The sequence below is a fragment of the Barbatula barbatula genome (assembly GCF_947034865.1).
Source record: "Barbatula barbatula genome assembly, chromosome: 1".
Classification (NCBI taxonomy): Eukaryota; Metazoa; Chordata; class Actinopteri; order Cypriniformes; family Nemacheilidae; genus Barbatula; species Barbatula barbatula.
The window spans coordinates 21,737,322-21,754,529 of record NC_136766.1 but is presented as its reverse complement, the minus strand read 5'-3'; the positions used below and the strand labels follow the sequence as shown (position 1 = coordinate 21,754,529).

The 17,208-nt window shown below is 44.2% G+C and overlaps 1 protein-coding gene across 10 annotated transcripts in view; it reads left to right on the top strand.

Annotated features, from left to right (window-relative positions):
- Positions 1-11,133, top strand: part of sox6 (SRY-box transcription factor 6) — a 142,203-nt gene extending 131,070 nt beyond the window's left edge. For 7 of the 10 annotated variants that reach the window (XM_079457548.1, XM_079457549.1, XM_079457544.1 and 4 more), the window contains 3 exons: positions 3,188-3,430; positions 4,917-5,133; positions 6,104-11,133. In XM_079457548.1, the coding sequence (XP_079313674.1) occupies positions 3,188-3,430; positions 4,917-5,133; positions 6,104-6,398 (755 nt within the window). In that variant the 3' untranslated portion in view covers positions 6,399-11,133. The remainder of the gene's footprint in view (positions 1-3,187; positions 3,431-4,916; positions 5,134-6,103) is intronic. The other 3 variants (XM_079457551.1, XM_079457550.1, XM_079457552.1) reach the window with 2 other exon arrangements.
- The last annotated feature ends 6,075 nt before the right edge of the window (positions 11,134-17,208 follow it).

Genomic DNA, 17,208 nt, shown 5'->3' with positions numbered 1-17,208 from the left:
AATTGCCATGTTAAAGTGGTGTGCTTATATCACAGGCAAGTCGTAATGATTTAATTAGCGGAATATGAGCCGACATGAATAAGAGAACTGAGCGATGTGTGTCACATCTGTCTGTATGTATTAATCTGCCCTGATCCATGTGTCGGAGTCTTATTGTTAGCATTGAATACCTTCATGGAAAGGCGTATCTCTCTTTATGTGATCATCGGCAGAGGGCCTGGCAGGCTTGCGTGATTGTTGCTTGTTTCACAGTGCGGATTCCTGTGTGACAGTCGATGTGTGCCCTCGGAACAAAAGGCTAGCTGCATTGAGAGCCTCGAAGGCTCGGCCTTTTGGCTCCGTTCCGCGTACCGTCGAGTCCGGGCCTGCTGCAGACAGGTGTGCTGGGCCGCGGGGCCCCTTTCGCTCAAAAGCGCTCTCTCTCCACTGCCTCTGTAATTCATACAGTCCCCCTCTGCTCTCCCTCCTGTTCACCGGGAGAGACAAATTAAATGGAGATTCTCGTATCGCTCTGTCATGTTGGGCACCGGGTCTCATAAATCACAATAAAGTCGATTAGAAGCCTCCCGCCGTCTCACCCCCCCCCACCGTGGCTTCACCTCAGGGGGTCTCCCGTGGCATCCAAAAACATCTGCATTTATTTATACAATAACACACCTAACTAGGTGCTTCCTAAAAGAGTCGCACAGGGAAGAAAATGTCAATTAATGCTAATTTGTAAATGTCAGAGGCATGTAAGCTCTCTTTTATTAAACGTCAACAACCAAAAAAAGCAGAGGGTTGTAAATTGCACGGGTGATGTTTGCGCGAGTTGACTCGGTTGCCAGCTCTTTGGCTGCTTTTGATTAAGGCACATCATGATTGCAGCAGAGGCGGAGGGTGCGGGGACCACCCGTGTCTGCAAGTGGGGCCCTGTGCCAGGGGCCGCCGTTGCTCGCTCATCCCAACAGAAAAGACACCCCCTCCTCACCAGACTCGAACAGCGTCTGAGACGACTCTCATTCCTTGTGGTCTGTGAGCGCTGAGTCTGTGTCTGCTTAGCCGTCCTACTGACACACTACAGCAACAACAGGGCATGGGATGATTATTACAACCAGTCTGTCTGTGGAGAAAAAGCAGCACTTCTACGCAGTCCAGCTCCTTGTTGTGTGGTTGTCGTGACGCCATGGCGTGTTGTGTCTTTTCTCCTTGTAAGCTTCTCACCTACATCTGCATGCATGCCAGTATATAAATTGCTGAATCAGTGTCAGTGTAAAAGTAATGGCACGGGGCGAATCGTAAATTAGAGCCGGTCATCTCTCCCCCCTGAGCAGACAGTGGCTGTCGTGCTTGGGGCGAGGTGAGCGAGCGAGAGAGCGAGCACTGGGTTGGCAAGGTAATGAATGCGTTCATCTGGCCCCGGCAGTCAGCAGATTGCCCGGCGTTGATGGATACTGTCAGCCCTACGCCACACTACATTTCATTGCACAATAAACATGGCTGTCAAAACCAAACAAAGTGAAATCAATTTATCCTGCACGGTGAGCGCGTGCTAAATGAAATTAATGTACTGTGCGGGGATAATCCCTGCGCCCCCGTCGGCTTGCTCGAGGAGCCTTACCATGTCGTTCGGAGAGGTTGTAGTGTGTTTGGCGGTGCAAAGTTAGCGCGTGTCGATGAGGTGCGAAGCTCCGCGCTGACATATGTGAATGGCCGGGGTGGTCCGCGTTTGCCAGTCACTGATGATTGAGGATTATAGAGAGTGCCAGCCGGAGTGAAGCTTTACAGGCAGAGAGAGGCATACGTAAAATGCCTACAGACTGGGACCCCTACATTGAGGTGTTCCAAGCTCAGTACAGGCAGCCAGAAAAACAGCAGCCCTGGATTACAAATGCAGTGGTGTGATTGTTAAACATGACATGTGTAAATGGATCTTTAGGGCCCTGAGCAAAGCCGCTCTGCCCAGCAGGGCCTGGGGAATAGAGCCTCCTGCTGGCTGCCTGAAACGTAGACCTCATCTCTCTCAGGACCCCTGTCTGGCTGATGTTTGCACGGGTGTGTCTGAGAACCGACGAGGTAGCCGTTCAAGGCTTTTTTCTCGCCCCTCCCTCTCCACTGCCCTGGAATAATCTGTGTATCGTATTTTAACAGCAGAACAGTGCCAAGATCCATTACTTGAAGTTTTTTTTATCAACACCAGTGATAATAGAAATCAAAAGAAGGTACTATGTGCCAAGACTTGAAAGTTTCAGGGTCCTAATGAATGCACATCACATGTGGATGATGAAATATTAATGCATGATTCCAAGCCGCCTTTTCCAGTTTTCGGATCATTAAAGATGTATCGTAGCATATGGAAAGGCTTTTTTGGGGGGGGGTTGTTTTATTTTTCAAGCCTTGTTGATCAACATGTTTTTGTTTGTTGAAATATTCATACAGCTTTTATTTAATTCTTTCACATCTTACATATAAAAGGAAGCAAATGCGCATGCAAACAGAATCATTTTCGCTCCGCTGTAAAGTTAAATACAGAAACTGGGGGGGCACACATGCTGATTGTGAATGGCCTGATTGAGGATTTACAAGTCTGTCTGCTTTTCCACTCGCTTATTTACGTACGTTATGTTAGTCTGTAAAGTTAGGAGGAATCTGAAAGATGATTCATCTAAAGTAATGTACATCACCAAAACAATCCCCCTGAAGGAAGTATGAAATAGGTTTCGATCATCCCATGTGAGATGTTAACCTATATATGTCCAGTTACCAGCCCAGTGGTACCTAAACCACTAGCCTTATGAATATACACATATGGGAAGATGTTTATTTTGGCACTGGCACTGGCAAACACCCTCATGCCACATTTGTTATTTAGAGCGGTAGATACATTACAACAGTCACCCAGCGGGTCATAGTTAGAAATGCTATTTCTCAGACAAACGTTTAAAAGGCATTATAGACAAGGTCCTCATCATCTGGTTTAAACTAGTTTTCACTGATCAAGAGTTGCTCAACCAACAATGCCGTCTTGTTCTTCACTCCAAACCATGAGCTTGTCCAGCCCAGCTGGATGGGCAGGCTGGAGTGTGAAGTACGGCCGCAGGCCTCTCGTATCCCAAAGTCCAGCTCCAGTCACACTGATGTGTTGATGGATGCCCTGCATTACTAGGTTGATTAATGGTTTGCGCCCACTTTCTTGTTCTTGCTCCAGTGTTCCTAGGGAGTAAGGAACTGAATGGCTCTGCAGATAAACCACATCAGTATTATTGTTGGCCAACAGGAGGCGCCAGCTCTACCGAGGCACGGGTCTACAGGGAACCCCGGGGACGGAACAACAACGAACCTCACATCAAACGGCCCATGAATGCCTTCATGGTGTGGGCCAAAGACGAGCGCCGCAAAATCCTCCAGGCCTTCCCAGACATGCACAACTCCAACATCAGCAAAATCTTGGGTAAGTCTGAGCCCCCAAATCAATCACAAGCAGCGTTACCCTTTCCGTTTTCACTAGGGACGGCGCTATGCTCCATAAGAATAAACTGAACCCCTGCCCAGGGTCTCTGTAGTGGTGTCTAGGGAACTATTGAGGAGTCGTTCAGAAACTCTTGAAATATGTCTGTGCTTGTTTTGGATCACACTAGCTTGATTAGTTTTGTTAACACAGGGCCATTTTACGTCCAATGACTTGCAGTTACTAAAACAGTGATTGAAATTGTTTATTCAAGGATAAGCATTATTTTTTTTCATTGTATTACAAGAAGTCATTAAAATAACACTCCATAAAATGTGAACAAAGTTAAACAAACACTGTAAAATGAAGTACCTCAATTGATGTAGAAACTAAACTGCTAGAACTGCTTATTAGAAAAGGTGGGTTTTATGTTGATAGACTTATACTGTATCTACCTTCAATTAAAGTATATTAAATAAAAAATATATACACACTGCAAAAATGACTTTCTTACTTAGTCTCTTTTTCTTGTTTTCCAATAAAAATGTATAAGAATTCTTGAATCAAGAAGTATTTTCTTAATGAGCAAACTGAATTGAAAAATTAAGTCTTGTTTAAAGTCACAAAATATGAAACTTCTGTGAATTTGTGCTTAAAACAATCAAATAAATCTGCCAATGGGGTAAGAAAAATAATCTTGAACTAAGGTTTACCTTTTTCTTAGTCACTCAATTCAAGATTATTTTTCTTACCCCATTGGCGGATTTACAGTATTTGCTTGTATTAAGCACAAATTCACTGAAATTTCCTATTTTTTTACATAAAACAAGACTTATTTTCTTAAGTCAGTTTGCTCATCAAGAAAATACTTCTTGATTCAAGAATGTTTAGACTTTTTAAACTAGGAAACAAGAAAAAAGACTAAGTAAGAAATAGATTTTTTGTAGTGCAGTATGTATATATGCAAATGAATAATATCACACTCACATTTCCCCTCTGAATAAACACGCTCTTGACATTTCGCACACACTATGCCAAACGTATCTTGCTCATATAATATTTGATCTATTACCATACCTGCCTAATATTGTTTTGTAAATAATTCCACACAACTAAATGCGTGGTGAAAAGACAAGCGCGGTAAAGCTTGATGGCACGCTGCCCGCGGGAGCAGCTCAATTAGATGGATTTAGTGGCTGTCACGTAGGTCACATGTTTGTCATGAAAAATGACAGGGCTAAATGGCTCTTGTCCCCCAGTCCAGAGAGTCGATAGATCACAGCAACTAAAAGTCCCGTCAGCCTGGACGTTCTGACAGCTTGAGATATTTACTGGCCTGTTGTTTCTGCTAATGCAGCAATGGTAACCGTCATGCATTTACCCGTTTATTCAGAACAGCCGCACACTCCAGAATAATGAAGCTATGGTTGTATGTAGTGTTTAAACGTCTTGCCACAGATCCTAACGAATCACTTCCTATGATCATCAGGGTCTCGCTGGAAGTCCATGACAAACCAGGAGAAACAGCCGTTCTATGAGGAGCAGGCGCGCCTCAGCAAGATCCACCTGGAGAAGTACCCCAACTACAAGTACAAGCCCCGGCCCAAACGCACCTGCATCATCGACGGCAAGAAGCTGCGCATCAGCGAGTACAAGCAGATGATGAGGTCGAGGAGACAGGAGATGAGGCAGTTCTTCACTGTGGGGTAGGTGCACAGCGTAAACGCCAGGAAGAACAGCGGGTGGCCGTTGGCCCTCGCGCTCTTTAGCACTTAATGAAGCCGGCTTACGGCTCTCACAATAGGCAGGTAATGACTCCAATACGGTGTGCCAGTTCCTGCTGTAAAGCCTGTGACCCTCTCATCAGTTTGATTGGAGTAATTTAGTTTATTTTCTCTAACTCTGCCTGTCATGTTATAAGGCCCCTGTGCTTAATTTTTAATACACAGCATTTAAGATCGCGCCTTTGGTCGCGTAAGCGCTCTTCTATCGTGATTATATAACGCTGATGTTTCTTTCTTCCTGGGAGGATTTGATCTCGGGTTGAATCCCATTGATAAAATAACGTTTTCTTTCAGCTGCTCGAAAGCAGTGGCTTATCAAATTTAGACTATAACAGAGGGCAGTGGGACTCGCACAGCCATTATTTTAGGATATTAGGGTTGAGCGTGTATGTAGAGAGGGCTGCAGGGCAGATGTTTGGAGCTCGCCACTATAATTTACTGCGTGTGGTGAGTGAAGAAAATGCCTTCTCCAGGTGTTTCCACTTCAACAGCAAGAAATACGAGCGCTGGAGTATCAATCAGCCCGTTAAAGATCGGGAGACTGTGTCTCTACCAACCAATTGGCTTTGTCGCCGCAAAAGAAATGAGTGTCATTTTCACAATCATTCCCAAATCGTTGTCACTGATTGAAAATTATTTTTACAGGCCGCTGGCTGGGGATCTTCCGTTCGAGGTTTTAAATTCGAGAGCTTTACGTTGTTGCGCACCTCTGTAGTACATTCCTTCCATTCTCTAATTCCCAGAGACTGTAATTGTTTTTCTTGACAAACGTTAAACTTGTCATCCATCTCTTAAAAGCTCTTAAGCTGCTTTGAGCTTTGCAAGCTTTATGCACTCCTTGAGCATAAATCTGTCTTTCTCCCTTGTGTTTCCCTCTCCACCTCTGTATCAGGCAGCAGCCACAAACGCAGATCCCCATCACCACCAGTGCAGGCGTCGTCTATCCTGGTGCCATAACCATGGCGACCACCACGCCCTCTCCTCACATGACATCAGACTGCTCCAGTGCTTCGGCCAGCCCCGAGCCCACCATCCCCGTCATCCAGAGCACCTTCAACATGAAGATGGAACCCGTCACCACGGTGAACGGCGAGGACGAGATGGACATTTACGAGGACTTTGAGGACGAGCCCAAATCGGACTACAGTAGTGAAAATGAGACACAAGAGCCCGTCAGTGCCAACTGAAGCTAAGACACCCAGCGAAGAATATCCCCCTTTTATCAGAGGGAATACTGAAGTAGACGAGGAAAAAATAACGAACAAAGATGTAGAAAAAATCTTGTTTCTGATGATATACCTTTTGGGAGCCAGCATGCAGATGTGGCTCCCGCAGATTTAACAGCTATTGGTCTTAAGTGTTTCTCTGAGCGTGAAACAATTGGATGTTTTATTTTGGCTTTTTTAATTGTTATTTTATTGATTTATTTCTCGTGTTTTCATCATGGACGTTGATCAATTTAGGGTATTTACTATAACGTTTTGAAAAACAGGACTTGACGATTGAAACATTTCATACGAACGCATAACTCACAGTCTTACTTAAATTCACGTGGATTTAAACATGTATTTGTTTTATCGTTTGAAGCGTAGATTACTGTTTTCGATGGGGTTCTATATCTCACTCAGGTATGCTGTACCAGCCAACAGCTTGTGAATGTTTTTAATCAGAACTATTTTAAATGAAAAAGACAACAAAGCTTCATTTGACATATCATAATACGACAAAACTGAAGAAGTCCTTTCATTTGCTGAAAACTCCCCATTATTATTATTATTATTATTAATGTTGCTTTATTATTATTAATATTGTTATTATTGTTCATATGTTTTAAAAGTCCAGATGTGCCAAACATATCATAAGCTTCCTGCTCCTAAATCTTAAAAATGTAAAGTCTTAAGGGAGAGACCGCACGAGTCTCAATGCTGTCCTAGAACATAAAAAACGACTTTTCTATTGACTCGAATGCTCAGGAACTAAGAGTGTCATAGTTCTTTGGGAGGTTGAATGCAGTGATCGTCTGACCGCCTGCCTCTGTCCTCTCCCAGCGCTCTAGTTCAAGTCTTACCCTCTCGGTTCTTAATCACAGTGATTGTAATCAGGCCAGAATGCCAAGGGGCCAAATGGCATCCAATCTGCAGAATTGGACAGGCAGCAAAAGGCAGCTTTGGTGCATTACAATCACAAATTGCTGTTGTACAATATGTACATGCACATTCTACTAAACTCTTTAGCCCCGTTTTCCGGGGCAGATCATTGAAAGTATTTTATTTGCGCTTAAGTCTTGTGGACATTGTAAATCTTAACTGACAGAAGATAGTCTTAAAGCGGAGCGTGACCTCTGGGCTTCTGCAATGTGTTTATCATTAAGTCTTAAGAGAACACCCAGTTTATCTGGAGGTTTTTTGGCCAGTTACGCAGAGGTTAAGGAGAAACCCCCCCGAAATTGCTTATAATGGCACTTATTTTTCAAATCGTTCTTCCAGATTCATTATCGTTTGTAACGCTACATATACTGTAAACTGAATTGATTTGAATATGCACAAGGACAAATCTGCCAGTTTGGGCCATTTATAATTATTAATCCTTTTCGAGCACTTGGAACAAAAATTCAACAATCATAGCGACACCATAAAAATGCATGTCCTTTGTATTGGAATAGGCAGTCCTGCGGTTCTACTAAATTATTCGGTAGCACCAGCAGTAGAACAGATCTCAGGCTGTTTCCGTGCGGAAGGACAGCCAAGAAGCAGCTTGCGGTCAGGGCCTCTTGTTTTACGCATTGGCCCTACCGAAAGCTCCTACAGGGCATGAGCGCCATTCACCTCCATTCACCTGACCTCTGCCCACCGCACGCCCTGCCTCAAGGGGCTGCCATCTGGATCCCAACATCGGCCTATGCCCAGGAGAAGGTACCAGACAATGGAGACGAGACCCATGTGGTTTATTGTGCTCGCTCTCCATCAAAGTGCACCGGCCAGAAGCTTGCACGAGGTGCTCGAGCAGATGGAACAAGTAGATCAAGCTGTGGGGGATTATTAAAATGACTGACGAGTCGGTATCATCCGAAATACAGCATTATTAATGCATGAGTCCCGCTATTTTGCCTTTGCCCTTGAACCAGTCTGTTTCATCGGTAACCTGGAGATTAGAATAGACAAGAAATGTCACAGTGAGGCTGCTGGTCACTGCATTACCTCCAAAGGTCTAAAAGGTACCAATGGGTATTAAGCGCTTATATCTCCCAGCAGTCGAAGCATTAAATATTTTATTCAACGCCCCTCTTTAAAAAGCATTTACTTCATTCGTAGAAGTTCAGAGCACTAGAAGCTCGTATTCGTACCTTATTTTCGTTTGTTTTGTTTTTTAGTTTGTTGTGATTTTAACATGAGGTACAATACTTGGCTGGGTGTCACCTGACATCCGCGTTCAGTTTTTTTTCTTCCCTGCTTACAAGCCAACGTTTATTTTTAAAAGCTGTTATATCTGTTTGCTGGTGGATTGGTTGATTTGTACGTGATTTGTACATATTTCCTTGACCATGCCAAGCCAGTTCTGTCGGCTGGTAGTAGACTAAAGAACTGTTGTTGAGACTGAAACTTGATTGCGCTTGTATAGAAAAAAAAAGAACAGAAAAAAGAAACTTTTTCAATCTCACAAGGAGACAATTCAAAAGTGTTACAAGCACTGGATATAAATGGTATTTTTATCAATTCTGACTAATGTGAAGCCGTTGTGCGAGGAAAAAGCCCTACACGAACAAGTCACCTGTTTGGACTCATGTGTGCACGCCTCACGGTTGCCAGATTTGAGTCATTTTTCTCTCTACATATTTTGTTTATTTATGCAAAGACACGTGATGAATGAACACTTTGTTTAAGCTCTAGTGCTGCCTAGGGGAGAAAGAGCAGTGTACTCGACGGAGAGGCTCGCATAGTGACTGGCCAACTGAGACACACCGGACTTCAGTAGCACATTTTAATGGTCATGTATGTTTGTGTTGTATATTGTATTTGAAGCTCTCTAGTGCGTATAGACATTTTATTGTATTTATTAGCCGTTATTGGCTCTAAAAGTGTCAATAGAACATCATTCAAAGACAATCAGAAAACAAGAATAAAAACAATGACATTTGAAAACGGATTGGATCTCAAAACAACGTTTCTTTTATTATTATTATTATTATTATTGTTTGGAACAAATTCTCCATCTCATTACAGATTTTTTTCTTTGCTTTGTAAATATAACATAGGAAAATAGAATTTTATTTTTGTTCATGGATACTTGCTGAAGTATAAATTATGTATTTTTCTTTTTTTTGTGCGTGTATGTTGTTGGTCATTGTACGTAGACGAAAAAAATAAGAAAGACAATTCACTGTACCTCATGCTGTTGCTGAATTCACATCCCTGTCGAATGAGTAATATTGGAGACACAGCAGAGACACCCGGGCATCTGAACCTCGCACTCCTGCCATTACTTTTCGTCTTTCATTTTGATTTTGTTAATGCGTTTTGTAGCAAGGGAACATCTTGTAATCCTTGTACGTATTTTTTCACATTTTTATTTTTATTTTTTATTGCTGAGGTACTTGCTGAGTTTAAATAAGTGGTCATGTGCCAAATTTGTTTGAGAGAATATGTAATTATGGGGCATCATATCATACAGCATCATTTAAAAACACATTGTGGAATGGGGATGTGCAAATATTTATTAGATTTTATTCTGCACAATGCAGACCCGCTTATACTCATACAGTATTTTGCTCTGTGTTGCTTTATAGTGTTTAAAGAACATTTCTAATTCATCCATCAACTACTATTACATTTATTTTATGATACATAAATGTCACTGCCATATTAATGAATAGTATAGGTACAATGACTGAGGGACTTGGGTGTTTCTACTTATCTTACTGTAATGCTTTTGTTTTCGGTATGGACTTTTTTAGTCTTTGTTAATTTAATCAGCACAATTCACTGACATGCTGGACCGACGTGCTAGCTGCTGTTCAGATGAGTACAATTTTGCTGTCAGGGACAACATGCTGTTGTCGATGGTATTTTGCTTTTAGATTTGTGTAGTCTCTCAAGCAACACTGTGCTCCTCTGTCAATAGGTGCGCTCTTATTTTGAATCCCGCTAGCAGCCTGAAAACACTTTTTTCCCCATTTTGTCTTTGTGTGTATGTGTGTGATTGTGTGTATGTGTGTTTAGAGACCGGTTTCTCAGCAGGTACATAGACCCATGGCAGGTATTATTGTTTGGGCGTTAGAGATATAGAATAGTATCTGTTGCTGCTTTTGAGAAAAAGTTTTAAGTCTAAAATGTAAATAGTTTATCATATCTTGTACAGTCCAGTGTAAAGTTTTTAATTGAACTTAATAAGGTTGCCATCACATTTGTGTTCACATTCTTCTTTATACAGTACAAAAGACAGCTATTTGCTAAGGATGTTATTGTTTAAAAAAAGGTACTAAAATATTTTTGCTTGGCTTTAGTATGTAAACCAGCAAGTCATTGGTTTCCATGTGCAGTATTGACGTGAGGTAAACTAATTAATGCTACGTTGTATGTCCGGAGATCAGTCTTCTCTGTAATGGTAGTATTATTATATCAAATAAAATGAACCTGATGAGTGACACATTTCGGTGTATTTAGACACCTTAGTGGATTGTACAAATATTTAGGTTGCTCTCCCCACGAGCAGCATTTGGCATATTGTAATGTAAAACCATTTTTACAGTATATTCTCAATTCACTGATGTACAATGGCAGATGAGGTTGTTCCTGCCTGTTTGCTTATTTACCTCAAGAGTTCCTCTTTTCCACAAAAGATAGAGTATACACGCATATGACAAAATCGTCTCACCATCACTCCATCTTTTGTACTGCTGTTGACACTTACAAATTAAAGAGATTTTGTTTTATATGCTGTCTTTGTGGTTTTTTACAACATGTTCGGTAATGATTTTTAAACAATCGTTCGGATTTCATTAGACATAAGTGTTTGGTGTGCTAAGGTTAATTTACTGAACAAATTTGAAGGACTGCCATAGAAATGGGGCTAAAGTGAAAATTAAAACATTTACATATCTCTGTGTGTTAGTAAGCAAGGAGAAAAACCATACACACACAAACAGTTTACATATCATGTGGCAGCTTTGTTAACAGATTGTTTTAACACGCATTCCACTGACAGGACTGACTCCAATGGACAGCATCCATTTATATTTGTGGTGTGCGTGATTATTTTACAAATTCTGGATCAGTCCTGCTTCAACCAAAGGTTAATATCAGAGCAAGAACTGGAGTTACATTGCTATTTTATTGTACCTATAGGTATGTGAGAGCCCTGACTAACACTAATTGATAAAAAATGTGAAAGTAAAAGCCCATAATTGGTATTTCATAGAGAATGACATACATTTACACAATTAAATATGTTAACTTTACGCTCAAAGAAGTTGACAATTTGTTAACAGCTCTTAAAACTTTCTTTTTGGTAATACTGGCAGAAATTGTTTAATAGGTAAAACTACAAGTATAGTCAAACTATATAGGTGTATAAATAATATAGTATAGTATGTGGATCAAGAACTGGCCAGTGGTGTGGACTGGTTGCCACTGGTTGTTGTTGAGGCGGATGGACACAGCATGGGCTTCCAGATGACCCTGTGACAATGCAACACACAACACAGGTCTGATCAACCTGGGGGGGGGGCCTCCCTTGGTTGAGGGTGTCTTGTGATAAAGGGCCAAAACACCCAATGAGGCCGAGGTGCGCAACTGACAATGTGTCGCATTGTTGAGAACCATACAAAGGACATTATCAGCAGCACCTTACCAAAAGGTATCTTTCACCCAGGTTAATGGATGTGATGAAAGTAGGATTGGCAAACAGCTCTTGAGATGTCTCTCTCATGATAGAAAGGAAAGGTAAGTATAAATATGCTCTGTATTCTATAATCATTTATCCTTCAAACACTGAGGATGCCTACCCGACGAATCCAGTGGAATCTCGGACCTCCTTTCCTCTATTCATATTCTTGACTGCTCCCCCAGTCATGCATAATGTGTGGGATATGTCCTATTGGGCAAGTAAACTGTGCTGAAATAGTGGGATCATAACTCCTAGTCCTATTAAGCGAACCTTAAACATTAGATTTGTTATTTAGAGAAAAATACAAATCCACATAAAATTACAAATGAACTGCCAAGATGTTTTTATCTCAGTTATTAATTTTTTACATCAATTGTTTTGACCATTTCAATTAAACAGAGTAGTGTTGCTGTTTTACCAGAGATACTCTTATGGAAAATGCAAGGATCTGTAATACTTACCATAGGTAAGCGTAACGACTAACATGGATCCTGTGAGGCACCCTCAACCAATCATATAGTGCCTAATGGCAGTGGCTTGATCAGAGGCTGAGTTCAAGTTTAACGGCAATCGGTAACAGTTTGTTTCGTGTGCATTTGTTTGTTCATATTGTCAATACATATTGCACAAGAAAAGAGATTTTGTTGGTTATCCTGATCTAGTTTATTCATTAAATTGTCATGATCAACATTGTCATGATCAACGCAACAGTTACAAATCATTACCATTCAAATGTATTTATTGAAACATTTTATTTTCATTCAACAACAAATATACAATATATTTTACATTACCCATGTATTTTTCATCATAAAATTGCATAAGCATCATATGTATATGTGCAGTTTTAGTTGTTACAATATAAGTGTTCTCATAACTGCTAAAACCTAAATCCATCATTCAATATTATTTTGCCGTAAGAGAGTCCTGTCAGGTTTCTTTTGGTCTATTGGCAGGATCATGACAGAACCTCATGTAAAATGTGAACTGTTACCGACTGCCGTACAACTGGGCTGCATTCAGCACCAACAAAACGTTGCAAAACCCTGATTGAACACCCTGTTGTGATGATGCAAGAGTTGAACAATGGCAGCCGAGAAGGTAATTCTTTGTGTTCTTTTGGAAGAATTTTTGGAGCCTAAAGAAATCTGTATAAATACGTGTTGAAAACTGTAAAATACAACTCTTAATATCTTCTATTGTTGTGTATACCGAGCTGCAGGACACATTTAAACGACTTTACTTGGACCCATTGTGCGAGCTGTCTCTGTAAGACCGCGTGGGTCATATACATGTTGCTGCTGATTTGGCTGACATTCTTGACACACCCACCTAACAAGTGAAAACGTATCTCAAACCCTGTTGCCAGAGATTTGCAAACCGTTTCTAGGAAACGTGTCGTTTAACCCGGAAACCGTGGCAAAACGCTGCGCACCGGTTTGAGCTTGAACATGACCCTGACCTCCAGCCACTGACGCCACTGCCATTATATGATTGGTTAAGGGTGCCTCACATGATCCATGTTAGTCGTTACGCTTTTCCTATGGTATTACAGTCCCTTTCATCTCCCTATATAAGAGTATCCCACGCAGATCGCTGATCCCAGAAAATTGTCAGAGTGCCTTCTGTGTGAACGCAAAGGCATCCCGATTTGATCCACAAAGGGAACCTAGTAACAAATATTAAAAACAAAAAAATATTATGAAAACAAATATAAAGAGAGTAAGTTTTTTTCGTTAGTTAATCGCGTAGGCCTAATTTGTGTCTTTATCTAAATAATGGATGAATGCAAGAGTCCTTATCACCAATCTTAAGGTCAGACGCGATAATAGCGTTGTCCACTTCTAAATGCAGTTTAAACTTGAAATTACTTTGATCAAAACTATTAACACGAAAATACACAGCGCTTCAATAAACTTGATCGCTTACCAACCTAAACACAGCTGCGTGCACCTGTAAACCCACGAGTTCCCTATCGATACTTCACTCGTGCTGCGTAGCAGGACGCTATGGGAAAACTCATTTTTCTCCGATGACTAAAGCAATTCAATAGCACAGTGAAAACTGCACGCTCATTGGTTGGAAAAAAGTCAAACTTTAAACCAATGGTGGCGGAGCTGCCGGACCAATGACGATGATACCCACCAGAAGGGGCGGGGCTTATGGCTATATAAGCCGACGCATCGCCATAGAGTCCTCAGATCTCTTCTCCTTCAGCGATGACTCTTCTTCGCTTCCCGAGACTGACTGACTTCGCCATCGAGAGAGCACCTGCAGCGGATTCGACCTCCTGCTCAGCGGCTTCGACCTCCTGCTCAGCGGCTTCGCTTCAGCGGCTTCGTTCAGCGGCTTCGCTTCCGGCGGATTCTGTTGGCGGCTTCGCTAGCGAGCGGTTTTCGCTACCCAGCAACAGTCTTTTCCCTGCCGCTATCCGGCGACGCTAAAAGAGCAATTTCTCCCGGCGATGTTTCAAATACCGCGTCGTCCCTGTCACTCGTGCGGGGTCTTCCTGCATGCCGCTGACTGGCACGACGAGTGCGTTTCATGCTTGGGTCTCTCCCACGCTGAGGACGCGCTCAAAGAGACGGAATGCTCTCACTGCGAGAGTATGAGTCTCTCCTCTCTGCGCTCGCGGATAACTTTCTTTTCAGAAAGTGACTCCGCCCCTCGATCCCCCACGCCTCTGCCCGCACAGGCCACTGTGCGAATGAAGCAGCGGGATAGAGGAACTAAGCGCTCGGGGAAGCGCGAGCTCACGCCCGCTCGGCGTGCCTTGCCTTCTCCAGAGAGAGAGCTTTCCCCGGTTTGCTTCACCCAAACAGATCAGCGTCCACTGGCGGCCGCCAGTGACATGATCTCGTTCGGTGGAAACGAACTCGAGGAGGACGACACCATGTCGTTAGCGGCTTCGGACGGGGAGGAGTTAGCGGGCTCAGTAGATGACCCCTCTCCGTCTCCGGAACCCAGCGGACACGGGCCAAGTGCGGACTCCCAGCTCTTCCAGGTCCTCACAAAGGCAGTCAACGAGCTGGGTTTTCTCCCCCAGAGGAACCCGCTCGCAGCCGCCTGGATGAATGGTTCCTGCCGGGGCACCGTCAGGCCCTCGTCAGCGGACTTCGCCGTTCTTCCCGGAAGTTCACGGCGAACTCACCAAGTCTTAGCACGCCCCTTACTCGGTCCGTCTAAGACCGTCTTCTTCCTCCGCTCTCACCTCGATATACGGCGCAGAGGAACAAGGGTATGAGAAACTGTCCCCCCTAGATGAGTCGGTGGCCGCACATCTCTGTCCGCCCACTGCCATCGGATGGAAGGCGAAGGCAACTCATTCATCTAAGCCGTGTAGAACCACCTCGGTCCTCGCTGGACGCGCATTCTCGTCCTCCGGCCAGGCGGCTTCAGCACTACACTCCATTGCAGTGCTCCAGGTCCACCAGGCCAAACTCGTCCAAGGTATGGACGAGTCCAACCCTGACCCCGCGCTCTTTAGTGAGCTTCAGAGTGCAACGGATCTCGCCCTACGCGCCACCAAGGCCACGGCCCAGGTGATAGGAAGATCCATGGCCAGCCTGGTAGTGCTTGAGCGTCATCTGTGGCTGACGCTCATGGAGATCAAGGAGGCAGACAAGGTCCCCTTCCTGGATGCTCCAATTTCCACTACCGGCCTCTTCGGACCGGCGGTCGAGGGATTCGCGGAACGCTTCACGGCTGTGCAGAAGTCTTCGCAGGCCATGAAGCACTTTCTGCCGAAAAGACCCGGATCCAGACCCGTGGCGACTCACCCCAAGCCAGCTCCGACGCAACAGCCGGTGAGAACCCCTGCTGCTCAGAAGGCTCCGGGAGCTGACGGTCGTCAACGCTCCCGATCGGGACGGAACTACCCGCATCCCCCACGACAGGGTCCCCGGCCTAAGATCACGCTGGACTCTGCGCCTCCTGAGACCGATGCAAGGAAGAGGAAGGCTACAGGGCCCGCTCCGGCTGTCCCTCCTTCAAAGACCGCTCTCATGTCTGCCCAGTCACCCTGTTCAGTTCCGGGTGCCGGCAAAGTGTTGATAATGTGCAGTGCAGGGACTGTTCTAATGCCCACACAACATACCGCAAAATGTTTAATAAAACACAAACATTGTCAAAAAAAAGAGCAATCTTCCTCTTCCATTGTCTTTGGGAGTCAAGCCCCCAAGAGGCGGCGTACCTCCCCATTGCACCCAACCCCTTGCTACACGGGCCAAGGCCTGGCGAGCCATCCCCGGTGTGTCAGATTGGGTTCTGGGTATAATATCTCGAGGATATTCACTCCAGTTTGCTCGTCGACCCCTGCGCTTCCGCGGGGTCGTCCCCACCCGAGTACAGAACTCAAATTCACACGTTCTGCGCACGGAGTTGAGGAACTTACTGGACAAAGGAGCCATAGAAATGGTTTCTCCAGACCAAATCGAGTCAGGCTTCTACAGCCGATACTTCCTCGTACCAAAGAAGGACGGCGGCCTCCGCCCCATCCTCGATCTCAGACATCTGAATCGCGCCCTTATGAAACGGCACTTCAGGATGATCACGATGAAGCAGATCCTCTCGCAAATACACCCAGAGGACTGGTTCTTCTCTCTGGATCTGGAAGACGCATACTTCCACATCCAGATAGCCCCCCCTCACAGACGATTCTTGAGATTCGCCTACAATGGGGGTTGCATATCAGTACATGGTCCTTCCATTCGGACTCTCTCTAGCTCCCTGCACTTTCACAAAGTGCATGGATGCAGCGCTTTCCCCTCTCAGACAGAAGGGAATCCGCATTCTGAACTACCTCGACGACTGGCTTGTTCTAGCCCAGTCGGAGGACGAGCTACGGTCCCACAGATCCCTCCTCCTCAGCCATTTGAAATGCCTGGGCCTCAGGATCAACCTTGCCAAGAGTGCACTGTCCCCCAGCCAACGTATATCGTTCCTGGGGGCAGTCTTCGACTCAAATCGCATGACTGCCAGAATATCGGCAGAACGAGCTCTGGCTATTCGACGGCTTGCGGCCTCATTGACACAAGGGGGTTTCACGCCCCCTCAGGGTTTTTAAGAAAATGCTGGGCCTTATGGCCTCTGCATCTCAGGTGCTGAGTCTGGGCA